Source organism: Ictalurus furcatus, chromosome 5 (assembly GCF_023375685.1).
Source record: "Ictalurus furcatus strain D&B chromosome 5, Billie_1.0, whole genome shotgun sequence".
NCBI lineage: Eukaryota > Metazoa > Chordata > Actinopteri > Siluriformes > Ictaluridae > Ictalurus > Ictalurus furcatus.
The window spans coordinates 11694364-11708325 of record NC_071259.1 but is presented as its reverse complement, the minus strand read 5'-3'; the positions used below and the strand labels follow the sequence as shown (position 1 = coordinate 11708325).

The following is a 13962-nucleotide window of genomic DNA, read 5'->3' as shown; positions in this document are numbered from 1 at the left end:
ACAAATTGCTGAAAAAGTTAATGCAGGCTATGATAGAAAGATGTCAGAACACACAGTCCATCGCAGCTAGCTTCATGTGGAGCTATGCTCTGACCCAGACCTTTCAGAGTGCCCATGCTGACCCCTGTCCACTGCTAAAAGTGCCTATGGGCACATGAGAACTGGACCATGGAACAGTGGAAAAAGTCTAATAGGCCACATTTGGGCAACAAGAAACACCTGTCAGTCACATAACTTGAAAAAAAATGGGTGGGTTCAAACAAACTGTGCCATGTTCTAATTGAGTAACCCATCTAGACGTAAATATCAGGAAATGAACGCTGAAATTATACAATGTCTCATTCATCTTTTGATCTCAAACAAACACAAAAGAATTGGCCTTGCTCTTCCAATACTTTCAGAGGATACTGTATTATTGTACCTAATGGTCAAAAATGGGGGGGGGGAGTGAAAATGGAGGCCTATTGGGGAAGGAATCCTGCTGCCCCATGCTCAGAGGAGGAGAAGCAGACAGAACAGATAATGGGGTGGCCAGATTGGGCATAGGTGCTAATACTATGTGGATACAAAGATTTTGGACATTGGGTCTATGATGTACAGAATGATTCCTATTGTAAGATATGCATATTGCAAAGATTGGGAGAGGAAAAGGGGACTTTGTCTGTGCATTGTCTGTACATGGTAAAGCACTCATGGCAAGACTTACTCTTTTCCAATACTGAACTTTTTTTTTAGCTAGTTTCAAGTCTTTTGTGTGGATTTTGAAATGTATTTGAGGTGAAACTTTTGCTGAAACCTGGAAACCATGGTTATTGATATTAGCTTTATGGTGTTCATCTTGCACACAGGAAATGCCTGCTGTATCAAACACAGTTGAACCAAGGTGTCTAAAACAACTCATTATGAGCTGTTAGACTGCATGTTGGATGTCTATGTTGTAAACTCTCAACTGCTTATAAAGGGATTACTCTAAATGGGATCACTAATGGGATCACTATTCAGTAGCTTATAGCATAGTAGTAAAAGCTATAGCATTACCAGAGCCATATCACCCTGCAGCTCTCCCCTGGTATCCCACTGACGCTAAGTAGGGTTGAGCCTGACTAGTACCTAGATGGGAGACCTCCTGAGGAAAACTAAGGTTGCTGCTGGAAAATGGAGGCCAGCTGGTGGTGCTCAACCTGTGGTCTGTGTGAGTCCTAATGCCCGAATACAGTTACACAGGAATGGTCTACTATACCATATATAATTATATACACTATACTGTAAAAACAGCACCATCTTTCAGAAGAGATGTTAAACGAATGTCCTGTGCTCATTTAAAATTTTTAATTTTTTTTTGCAGAAAACTACTTGAATTGGCAAAATTGTTTTGCTGTCTTTCGCAGTGATGTTTGTTTGCAAATGCGACCTTTTAGCTGTACTCATGTTCGACACACATGAATCATCCATCCATCTTCTATACCACTTAATCCTTTTCAGGGTCACGGGGAAACCTGCAGCATATCCCAGGGAGCATTGTGCACAAGGCGGGGTATACCCTGGACAGGGTGCCAATCTATCGCAGGGCACACATGAATCAAAGAGGGCTTAATGCGCATTTTGATGACATCACATGATGCATCTTGGCCATATCTGCGGTTTGCAGTAATTTTGAAAATTGCAAAATTGTATTAGTTATGCTATTATACTACAGTGATTTAAAAGGGTGTTCATTTTAAGAGTCTGTAAGCGGGGTGACAGCATAACTACAGTGAGGGGAAAAAAGTATTCATAAACTTTTTTTTGTTATTTAACGTACTTCCAGTGTATATACTGTATATCCACATCAAATTTACACACAGTGTATTTTGACTTTGCACACACACATATATATATATATATATAAAACAAAAAGTAAGTATTACTTTAACATTTACTATAACATAAGCATAGAGATCCATCCATTCATGTTCTGTACCACTTAACCTACACAGGGATGCAGGAGCCTGGAGCCTATTGGCACACAAGGCAGGGAACACTCTGGACAGGGTGCCAACCCACTGCATGGCACAAGCTCTCTCACTTTCTCGTACAAACACACACACACACTATGCACAATATAGAGATCCCAATCAGCCTATAACACGTCATTGGACTGGGGTAGGAAACCAGAGTAAACCTCTAAGGCATGGGGAAAACATGCAAACTCAGGGCAGAGGCAGGAATCGAACCTGGAGGTGCGAGGCAAATGTGCACTAAATTACCAACCAAATAAAAACGACCAGCATTAGTACTTTGTCGTAAAGCTGTTGTTGGCAGTTACAGCTTCAAGACGTCTACAGTAAAAAGCAATTCTTTTTTTTTTGGCAGCATATTGGTCCATTCTTCTTGGCAAAATGTTCTGGGGCTAATATGCACAACGCTTCTTTATCTAAATGTGATGAGCCGAATTACTGACAAAAAAGTATATGGTTCCAGTAGAGCTGATTTGTCTAAATTTTTCTAGACATGCATCTCCGTGCTCATTTTTATGCTGAGGATTTTTGCATGGGGTGTAGTAATGGAGATGACTGCAATGCAGTCAGGGCCCGACTGGGATGAAAATTTATATACAACCACAACAAACGTTTGAGACCACTGGCCACAACGTACATTCACTGACTAATTTATCGAGAACCCCTGTACTTCTGCTCATTCATGCAAATATGTAATCAGCCAATCATGTCACAGCAGTGCAATGCAAAAAATCATATAAGCACAGATCAAGAGCTTCAGTTAATGTTAAGCTGAAACATCAGAATAGGGAAAAAAGTGATCTCAGTGTCTGGTTGGTGCCAGTCATGGTGGTTTGAGTATTGGGATTGAGTACTGGGTACTGGGATTCTTACACACAACAGTCTCTAGAGTTTACAAAGAATGGTATAAAACAAACAAATAAACAAACAAAAAAATTGTTCAAAGGAGAATATACAAATGGATCAAGCTGACAGGAAGGCTACGATACCCCAAATAATCACTCTTTACAACAATTGTGAGCAGAAAAGCATCTCTGAACACACCATTTTACCCCAAAATAAATACATTACTTTAACAATAATAAAACAAATGCTGTGATATGCATGTCTAATAGGAACTACTATTGCATACCTTTAAATTAATCTTATTCTAATCGCTCTAATATCAGTATCTGGCAAGTAAAACTACAACTGTCTGCATAATTGACATTGGGCCTCTTTTATCAAGCTGGACAACAGATCATACAGCATTTACACAAGAAATTCGGAAATATGTTCGTATTCTACTCATGCTCCCGAGTATGTAATATAAACCTTGATTTGATGGGCTTTAAATCATATCATTTGCATGCATTACGACACATTTATATATGGAATATAATGTCAAGTTTACAGTGCTTATTTTAATTACATTTACAGCATTTAGCAGAGGCCCTTATCCATAGAGACTATTTTGTTAACACAATTGTTTTATATTATTGGCATTAAATAGAGAATATGAAAAATAAAGAAAGCAAGCAAACACAACCCTATAAGTGAAAAGAAATAAAATTCATTTATTCAATTATTGAATTATAACAAGAAAATCCGCTGTATAAACGGACATGCCGGTCTTTCTGTGCATAGCTGTAAATTAATGCCTCAGATGATGGAAGATGTTGCACTCACTTTCTATTATTAATATTATATATTATTAAATATTTTTACTGCCACAGAAGTGAGTCAAAATAACTTCCACTTTTGCCACCTTTCAGCCTTTACCCTAATTGTTCACTTAAAGTCAAAACAGCTCCCACTTTGGCCTTTTCAGCCTTTAGCCTGTTTATGTCATGCTCCCATATGTGAAATTGAAATTTTAGGCAGCTTTGTGGGTATCACGAAATGCAAATGAGCTGTATCGGGAATGCGCTTTGCACTGTACGGGTGATCAGCATAAGCATGCGAGTACTCAGAAAATCAGCGTTAACGATAAATGAGGCCCAGTGTCAATTATGCAGCCAGTTGCAATTTTACAAGTTCGCTAGATATTTTGATTAATACACCCTAATTAGATCAAGTTGGCTATATGTGTGCAGATCAGACTGACCTGCACTTGAAGTTACTTTGGAAATGTTTGTTATTTACTGTATTTTTAAGCAACTTTTTTGGAGGGCTTTTCTTTTTCATGCCTTTTCCCCCTCTGCTCCAACTCAATGCTTCTTGTCCATTCTTCTGTGCATCTGTTCCACATTGCTTTTATTTACAGAAGCTGCACAGAGAAGAAGTGAATGATGACCAATAGTGTTGAAAGAGCCGTGAGTTCATGATTTATCAATCACAGTCCAAACATTATTTCTAGCATTGCAGGCAGCAAAAAGAGCAGGTCAAATCAAGACAGGCCAGGCCACCAAGATTTGTCCCAAACCTCCTCATAGCCATCTGGGCCTGGGTGCAGTTCATTGCTTATTTTTTGTGTAACTTTTGTTTCAGCTGCTTTCAGGTTGTCCTGCAACTTGATTCAAGTGCCTGCTGGTTTCTTTCTTACCTTTCCTTATCATTAATTTGAGAGCATGTTGTGAAATCTTGCATGGGGAAGATTAGTTATGGTTTCATGAAACTTCCAAATGCACATTCTAATTTTTTTTTTACTAATTGGGATGCTTGAGATCTTTACTATGGCTCTGTAGATTTTCCCTTCAAGGATTGTTTAATAACATTGTCCCTGAGAAGTTTAGGACACGCCTTCACCAAGATTGGTACTACTTGAGTCAAATCTTCACATCTTTTATAAACATCCCACCTGCAAGTCGCAAGAGAACATTTTTCGCAGCATTTATATCTAGAACTTTATTTTATATCTAGATTTATTTTATGTAACCCTTAAAACAAACAAACAAAAACAAATAAAAAAACAAAACAAAACCCACAGAATTCTTTTACACATCTGGCTGGAGACATCTTACTTGGCATCCACACAATAGGGTAGCAGGCACAACAGTTATCCCCTTGATAGCATCCAATATTGCAATATAATCCATCCATCCATCTTCAACCGCTTACTCCTTTTCAGGGTCGCGGGGGAGCCTGGAGCCTATTATTGCAATATAATGTATATTGTAATGTTTTTTAACCCTACTATCCAGCCACCCCTGATGTCTATTGTTAAAAGTGGCATAGAAACCAGTTCGTACAGGATTCCGTAGTGTTGGTGTGATTTTTGCGGCCATAAACGCTTGATTGTGCTTCGGCTTTTTTGTGATTTCACAATTTTTTTTGATGGAAAACTACTTAAATTTATGAAACTGTTTTGCACTGACGTTTATTAGTAAATTTGACTTTTTAGCTGTACTCATTCAACACGTGAATCAAAAAGGGCTTTGGCTGAATGCATGTTGTGAGGGCATCACATGACGTGTCTTGGCCCAAATCTGCAGGCCACTGATGACGTGACTTTAATTGGTTTGTTTTAGTTTTATTCTAAGCCTGAAGAGTGGCTTCAACAAGCATCAACACACAATTGCAGCACCAGATATTCAGCCCAAGCCTACAAATGAATATAAAATGTATAAAATAATAAAAGGAGTGGTGCTTTACATCAAATTCACCATCCTTGTCCACTGCTTTAATTTCATTTGTATCAAGACTTTCACTCAGCTGAAATGAAAGCCTTAAGGTGTTAAAATTCTGTAGAATTGAAATGCCCAGAAACATCTTGAAATAAAAAGGTCATTTCTACCTCTGCCATGTGACTTTTTCCTTTTATTGCTAACGGTAGAGCACATATAGGGGGAAAATATTGTGGCTTTGTTCTCAGCATTTAAGAAACATGAAAAGTATTACTTTCTTGGCATTTGTAATTTGGTTCAAGTGTCCAAGGATGCAATAAGGCTGCTGCCAAAAGGAACTCAATTTTAAAAGTCTGAACTAAGTTGGACCAGCTTGCGGTGTTTAATCTATGCAAGAGAAGTGAGAGACTTTCTACCGTAACACTTAGGTATGCTGAAGGACATGTAAAGACATCACATTGTACTCACTGTATTGATCTATGGATAAATTGGGATTCTGTGGTAGGAGTACAACTGGGGGGGGGGGGGGGGGGGTAAAAAAGCCACATTCATTTAATAGTTTTAGCATTTCACATCATTTTAATTTGCATTTTATATTTTTTTCATTCCTGTTGCACTTCAAATCTAGAATATTCTGAAAACGTGCACAAAAAAAGTTTTAGGTTCTCATTTACAAAATAAAAAAGATTTAACCAAGCAAACTGAGAAAAGAGGAAACTAGTGTTACTTCTAGAATGATCCTTCTAGTTGATTAATCAGTCACACCATATAAACAATGAGTCAGTTTGGAATCCTTTGCAGGCTCCCCACCCCAATAGGTTAAAAAAAATATTCTCTCTGTTTAAAAGAAATATTAATCAACTTATCACATCAGTAATATTTATCAATTTATCAGAAATGTCTGACACGCTCTTGCCCATCCCTCTATCAAAATGGCCTTCGGCTTCTGGGGAAAATATTAAACAGGAATGACAAGATATTTGACCAGCAATCAACAAATACACTGCAGCCTTCAATCCACTGAAATACTTCACAAATTGGGTGACACAAGGGAAGTAACAAAGGGGGAAACAAAGGACAAAAGAACCAGGAAATGCGTGATTGAGCTTGTCTGCACAAAAACATCAAACCCCAGAAATTGACAGTTTCCTGGATATAAATTAAAATAAATAGACAATTTTGTATGGTACACTGAAAAAGCTGTGAACTTATTAGTTTATGTTATTAGTTCCCCCATATGTTTGGTAAGAAAAATCTGACAAAAATCTTATCTTTAAAAAAAAAAAAAAAAACTTCAGATTTTCCCAGAACTTTTAAATCATATTGTGTACAACAGGATATGTTGAAAACCAAAGTGTTAAAAACTATACGCAAAAGGGATTTTAAAAACATGTCCATGAAATAAATAAATAAAATACCTATGCATATTAACTTCCAGAAAATATATTTATGAAGCACAGCCTGCATGGGTGAGGACAAAAGCTGGGTTGAGAATACTTGGTTGCTTTTTTTTTTTTTTTTTTTGCAGAAAGTGAGTGCACACTTGCGCACACTTGTGTTTGTTTGTGTGTGTGTGTGCGCGTGTGTATATAGGTAGCGGGGGTGGGGGTAACTGGCTAATGGAGATATGGCGGCGTACGTGAAGCTCAGTTTGTAGCCAGTCCTGTTGCCTCAGAAGAAAGTCTGTAAGACAAATCAGTGAAACATTTAGCCGTGTTACACCAATGAAAGTGTAAACTGAACACACACATACACAGACATGCGAGTGATGCTGAGTGGTAATCCTTGTTCCTATCCTAGCTATTCAATTAAAAGCTTTAAATGGCCTAAATGTTTCACAGCTACAATACATCACTAGGTGATTAAAAAGCATGTTATGGATGAGAGGCTCACCAACTTCTGCATCTTTTTAAACTCCTACTCATGCAATGTCACGGGGCAGCGTAACACATTGAGAGGAAAGCGCTATGTGCCCCATTTTGCTTGCATGAGCTACAGGAGCTGTGAGTAGCAGTGGAGGAAGAATATTTCACCCTGACAGCACTGTCAATTTTACTCTCTTGGTTCCCAGCCATGGAAGGCTATGGCATGGCCAGGATTCAAACTTGCAAGCTCTGGATGACAGGACAAGCGCATTTCTGTTGCGCCATTTCGGAGCCACCCTCAATTTAGCCTGTTCTGCATGTTTACTATTTATTCAGGCAATTATTATAAGAAAATGTTACTGTGTCTGCCAGTATGTCTATATTCTAATGTAAGAAATGAAGTCAACAGATGCTGTGTGTGCATGCATGTTACCTAGCATTGATGAGGTATTCAGCCAAGCTGATGCTGGCTGGGGAGCCAGTGATGGTGACTTGGCGGTCGTTGGAGCCTTCAACAGGATTGGCGATCTTGATCTGAGCTCCTGACATCTGGCGAATCTCATTTATCTTGGCACCTTGACGGCCAATGATGCAGCCAATCAACTGCAGAGAAACACATTTGACTGCATCGATCAGGACTTTTAATGAAATACTAGTCAATATTCACACACACGTACACTCATTAACTCACGTCATTTGGAATGGTTAGTTCATGAGAGCCGGTCTGTGTGGTGGCATCCATGCCAGCTGCAAAGGGACAAATATACAATATTAATAACAATAGAAATAAAATGGCATTTGCAATTGTACTAAACATGCCTTTCAAGTTTCATGCAAATCCATTCAATCAGTCCCGAGTTACAGCTTTTGAGTAAACCATGCTATGTCCGAATCGGACTGACTGGTGTGTGGCGGCCATGTTTACAAGTGGCAACATTTTTGATGGCGGTTCACAAGTGTTTGTTAAACAAAAGACCAGAAACATGTTTTTCTGTCTGTGTATGTAGAAGTGAAGTGCCAATTGTGCCATCCTGCAATTTTCATATCCTGTTTTCACAAAGGCTTCAATAGCAAGTGCCCAGAAACCTAACTGATTAGTTTACAAGGTAATAATGTAACCCCAAAGTACAACAATGCATTTAGCTAGTTAAGTAAATCAATAGGGAGAACAAGAGAACAGTTTAGCCGCATTATTTATCCTCCCCTTATAATGTCTTATGTTGCAAGACTTATCCTAACATGGTTTTGCTTGTATAGAGCAGTGTGCAAAACATTTAAAGTGGTCATTCTTTCATCTTCTTGAACTGATTTACTCTTGTGTGAGTCAAGGTGGTTTACATTACTAATGTGTGTGTGTTTTTAGGAATATAACCAAACAAGTTTTTTTTATATGCATAAGCAGGTGCAAATAAAAAAAAAATGCAGGAGTAAATGGAATTGGTCAGAATTATTTTAGGGTAGGAGTGGGTTTAAAGTTTCATGTCATCCACTGCAAATAAACAGTTCCTCCTGCTGGCTGTAATGCACATTTGGGTTTGACAATATAGAGAAACTGTGAAAATCAGAATGCAAAAGATCAGCTGGATATTTCAGTCACTAGTGCTACTAGTGCTTCAGTTTGTGGTGCAGCATCAGCTGAAATTATAACTGCTACAAATATTTAATGGATACGATCACTGATATTTGTGGGCAGGGCACTGGTTTAATTTATGCTATGATTACAATACAAATGCATGTTTATAATAATCTTAAAATCACTACTGGTATTTCAAGATTATATTCAGTAAACCTCCATGCAAGAGCAGAGGCTGTTGCAAAATGAAAAGTGTTGGAGTGGTTGAGACATGTCACATGTGCAGTGGTGTAGCAGTGTTGCAATTGTGTATACCCATTACTAAATAGTTTTAAATCTTCAAATGAAATACAACACAAAACAAAAGCAACCTGAGTAAAAACACAATGAAGTTTTTTTTACTGAAGCCAAAAAAAAAAAAAATAAAATAAAAAAATTTATCCAACATCTATCACCAAGGTGAAAAACTAATTGCCCCCTTAAACTTAAAATCTGGTTGTGCCACCTTTAGCAGCAATAACTGCAACGAAATGCTTCCAATATCTGGAAGTCTTTCACTTACTCCTATGCTTTGGATCACTGTTTTGCTGCATAATCCAGTTGCGCTTGAGTTTCAATTTATGGATTGAAGACCGGAGATTCTCCTTTAGGATTTTCTGTTAGAGTGCAAAATTCATGTATCCCTCAATTATTGCAAGTTGCCCAGGCCCTGAAGCAGCAAGCATCCCCACACCATCACACTTCCACCACCATGCTAGGGCTGCACAACTAATTGAATATTGTTCTCGATTACGATTTTGACTGCCCACGATTACATGAACATGACTGACTGCGATATTGACATTTAAAGTTCGTCTTCCGCTCATAGAAAACTCCGCTGCATATCAAATCAAGAGCTTCCTAAACTTACAGCAAGTCACCATAGAGCGGCTCAGGGATGATGCCAATTTGTATGTCATAACACTGAAACGAGTTAGCATTTCGGTTCCATCGTCCCAAAGTCAATGGGTTTTTTAAAAATAGGATTTTGGTTAAAACCCTGAAATAAGGTCTGTGGTGAACACAAGCTCAAAATATTTTCACGTTTTATTCTACGACATTAAATAAATAAATACACCACTAATACCCTACTCGTGAGTTTAAAAAAAAAAACAAAAAACTTTTACATGTATTGAAAAAGGCGATTGTTAACATGATGCTAAATGGGACTACAGACATTGCTGGGGACATTAAACATCATCACACTGAACTGGAACAATCTTTGTAAATAAACTGGTTCAGGTGTGTCGTGCACAATTCCCCCAAAAATACGTGGATGGCCCACAGAGTAAATCTGTATTATGGAAAATGTTTTTAAATCAAGTTTGGAAAAGTTGTCAGAAGCTTGATGATGGTGACAGTGACTACGTTTATATGGACAGGAGTAATCTAATTATTGACCTTATTCTGAATAAGACAATATTGTGATTAAGGTGTTTACATGAGTTGCTTTTAGAATATTCCTTTCATGTTCCTGTTTTACATGTTATAGAACATAGTTCGATTAACGGCACACGTCATTATGTCCCCACGCCACACTGTCCCCTCCAGAATTTCATGTATCAACATAGTTTGTCTTCGTTATGGTACCGTATACAGGTTTTGAGTGTTTTTATTTTTAATATTATGAAAGCTTCAAATGCAGTTAATAATTTATTATTACGTGCAAATAGACGACTGCTTGAAGCCTTGGTCTGCTTCCCAAACCGCATACTTACCTACTATATAGCCGAAACACATGTATTTCACCTACTATATACACACACACGTGCATTTTTCCTACTATATAGTAAGTACATAGTTTCAGACGCAGCTGTACTCTCCTGTTTGCCATCAAACAGCTGTGCACTCCCGTGTGTGTGTACGTGTCCTGTCGCAACTCGAAAAAAATTTTTTTGCTGTGTCCTGCAGCGAAAACTCCCACACGATGTTATTAGTGTGATTAAGGTGTGTACATGTCTAATGCACGTCGATAATGCGACTAAAACAGGAATACTCCACGTCTTAATTCAATTTGTGTTTAATTCGAGTAGGACCTTAATCGTATTAAGGTAATAAAAAAAATTGCTGTTTACATCGTAGTTTCTTAAAAGTATTGTCTTAATCAGGTTAATATTGGATTATTGTTGTCCATATAAACGTACTGATTGAAGTCAAGTGACCGTTCATTTATAGCACATGGCAAGCTTTTTATTTCTGACAATTGTATTTAGGCTTCAAACTTCATAAACGTTGTGTTAATTTGTGAAATTTATCTTGATGGTCAAAAACGTGTTAGTATTGTAAACTTCTGTAATCAATTTATTTTTTTGTAATAATCCAAAAGCCTATGGGAAAATCCTATTGGGTTTTTGTCAAGGGAACCGGTGTGATGCTAACTTCCAGGTTCCAGTACAAAATCATCATCCCTGCGCCACTCTGTTGGGTGATTTGGCTGCGTCTCTCCTCCTGTAAACACTCATTGCCTTTTCTGCATAGGCCTGAATTGTTTTCATTTGGTTGCATATTGTTATATTTGATTGCTTATTTTCATTTGATTGATGTCATTTTTATTTTTACTTATCCTATATTTTGGCTACAATTTTATGTTTTTAAATTTTGCTTCTACAAGATGATGCACTTCAAGGACGAGTCTAATTTGATGCAAAGATTTGTACAATAGCAGGAATGTAGCACAACATGGAGGTGAAAGCAGAGGTCTGTTTATTTAAACGTGAAAATAACTCTCACTGTTGTCCTTTGGAGTACAAGGGCCTTTGAAATAGCTTTGTAACCCTTCCCAGACTGATGTATTTCAATCATCATCTTCATCATTTCTGGAATTTCTTTCAATTTTGATAGTGTTACTGAGTAAGACCTTTTAACCAACTGCATGCTACTGAAAAAGCTCTATTTAAGTCCAGATTTGATTGTACAGGATTTGCAGTAATCAGGCCTGGTTGCGTCTAGTCCAGCTGAACCCCATTATGAATGCAGTTTCATAGATTTGGTAATTAGTAACTACTGGGGCAGGTACATTTTTACATGGGCCCAGTTGGTACTGGATAACTTTTTTTGCCTCAATAAATAACATTATAATTAAAAAACTGTATTTTGTGTGTACTCAGGTTGCCTTTATCTTAGATTTTGTTTTAAATTCTGAAACAATTTAGTACGAGATCTACACAAAAACAGAAGAAATCAGGATAGGGAAAATATTTTTTCCACAACACTGTATGTGCATATCAGCCATCAGTTTATGACCACTATTGAATTTTTAGGTCTGATTGATGGATTGTTTGAAACACATCAGCGACATTGAGGTTTAATAACCCTGGGACCAACGGCACATTTGATACACTTACAAAACAGCAAAACGAATGGCTTTGAACATGGCCTCTGTGTATATGCGCTTGAACGCATGTACGCCACATTGTAACCACATGTTTCTTGTCTCTGCAAATACTCACCAGTGAATCCCTGGCTACTTGGGGCCAGAGGAAACGGACTTTGCTGCATTGCCAATTGGTGAAGTTTAGTGAGCTGTAAAGAAAAAAGAAAAAATTCCTGGCTTACAGAACAAACAAAAACCTTTCTACTGATTAAAAATTCATACCAAGAAAACAAGTAATTTCTAATCTCCAAAATATATTAAGGATTTGTCTTACATCAGGTTGGGGAATGGCATGCTGTCCCTGCACCGCATATGCCTAAAAGAATAATCAAATATGACTTTCAAGACAAATTAATTTGTTATAGTGATAAATAAATAATCTGTAGCAAATTCCTTAACAGAAACACTAACCTGTCCTCCAGCAAAGATAACAGGCGAACCTGAGGGTTTGGGTCGATACGGGATGGTGACACCTTTGGGAGGAGACTAAAACGAGAGAGAAAACCCAACATTAACAATAGCATTTCTATAATTGTTAAAACAATAAACCGGTGCCATTACAATGCAGTAATTATGGGTGTGTCAATCACAATTTTGTGCTGTACTCTCCCATTTTAGGGATTAGTATGTAGTCACTGGCTTTCCACTGTGCTTCATTTTTGTGCTTTTTAGGCATGCATAAGTTCCTTCCATGCAAGTTGTAATAACTATAAACTAACTACACAGTCATTAACAATGATAAATCACTATTTGCACTACTCGATTATGTTTTATTCCTCATGACACCTCAGGCACAAGCCAACCTACTCCTACTATTTGGACCACACGGTCAAAGTGTGTCACTAACACATGCACATTATGTACATGCTGGTCCATATTCTATTTACATGTATAATACACATTATATTTTTTGTTTTGTTTACATTTTTATATACTTATCCTATATTTTCCTTATTTATTGTATATTAATACTTCTCCATTTGCGACAGCACCACTGAGCCAGATTAAATAACAGTGTTATTGTCTTATTAAGATGATTTATCAAGTTGTTCTTATGGGTGAGGAAGTGTGTATATTTAGAGCTACTCTTCACATTCTGAATGCAGAAACCCCTAGTCATAGAAAAGTCTAAGTGTAATTGTGGGTAAACTGATTATGAGTCACTCCCATCCCACTTATTGTCAATCATGTCAGCATATTTTACAGTAATTGCTAACTATGATGCTCAACATGATGCAGACAGGTGACATGGAAATGTAAAGTAAAATCGTATAATAGTACAGTATGGTACAGCTAAAGTGTGATTGGGATTAACTGAATTTGGCGTAGACAGAGAATGTATTCAAGAACTGCAGGAACCTCTTTGCTGAGAGTGAGGAGCGGCTCAATAGTTCAATTTTAGTTGATCTCTGCCAGCAACTCTCCCCACTTTTGGTGAAGCCAACAAAACACACCAATAGCATCCCCATGTACACCCAAGTTCTTTCTACTCTTGGGTTTGACAATTCTGGCATTTCCCAACTGCCTAAGAGACCTTTTGAACCATACAACCATAAGCAGATCTGGTTGT

The 13962-nt window shown here is 37.7% G+C and overlaps 1 protein-coding gene across 1 annotated transcript in view; it reads right to left on the bottom strand.

The window, feature by feature from the left end:
- Positions 1–6101: 6101 nt before the first annotated feature.
- The window catches only part of pcbp2 (poly(rC) binding protein 2), a 22217-nt gene continuing 14356 nt past the window's right edge, over positions 6102–13962 (bottom strand). Inside the window, exons 7-12 of the mRNA XM_053624761.1 lie at positions 12804–12878; positions 12667–12708; positions 12469–12541; positions 8099–8154; positions 7841–8010; positions 6102–7225 (exon numbers count right to left, since the gene is read on the bottom strand). Coding sequence (XP_053480736.1) covers positions 7189–7225; positions 7841–8010; positions 8099–8154; positions 12469–12541; positions 12667–12708; positions 12804–12878 — 453 coding nt within the window. The 3' untranslated portion in view covers positions 6102–7188. The remainder of the gene's footprint in view (positions 7226–7840; positions 8011–8098; positions 8155–12468; positions 12542–12666; positions 12709–12803; positions 12879–13962) is intronic.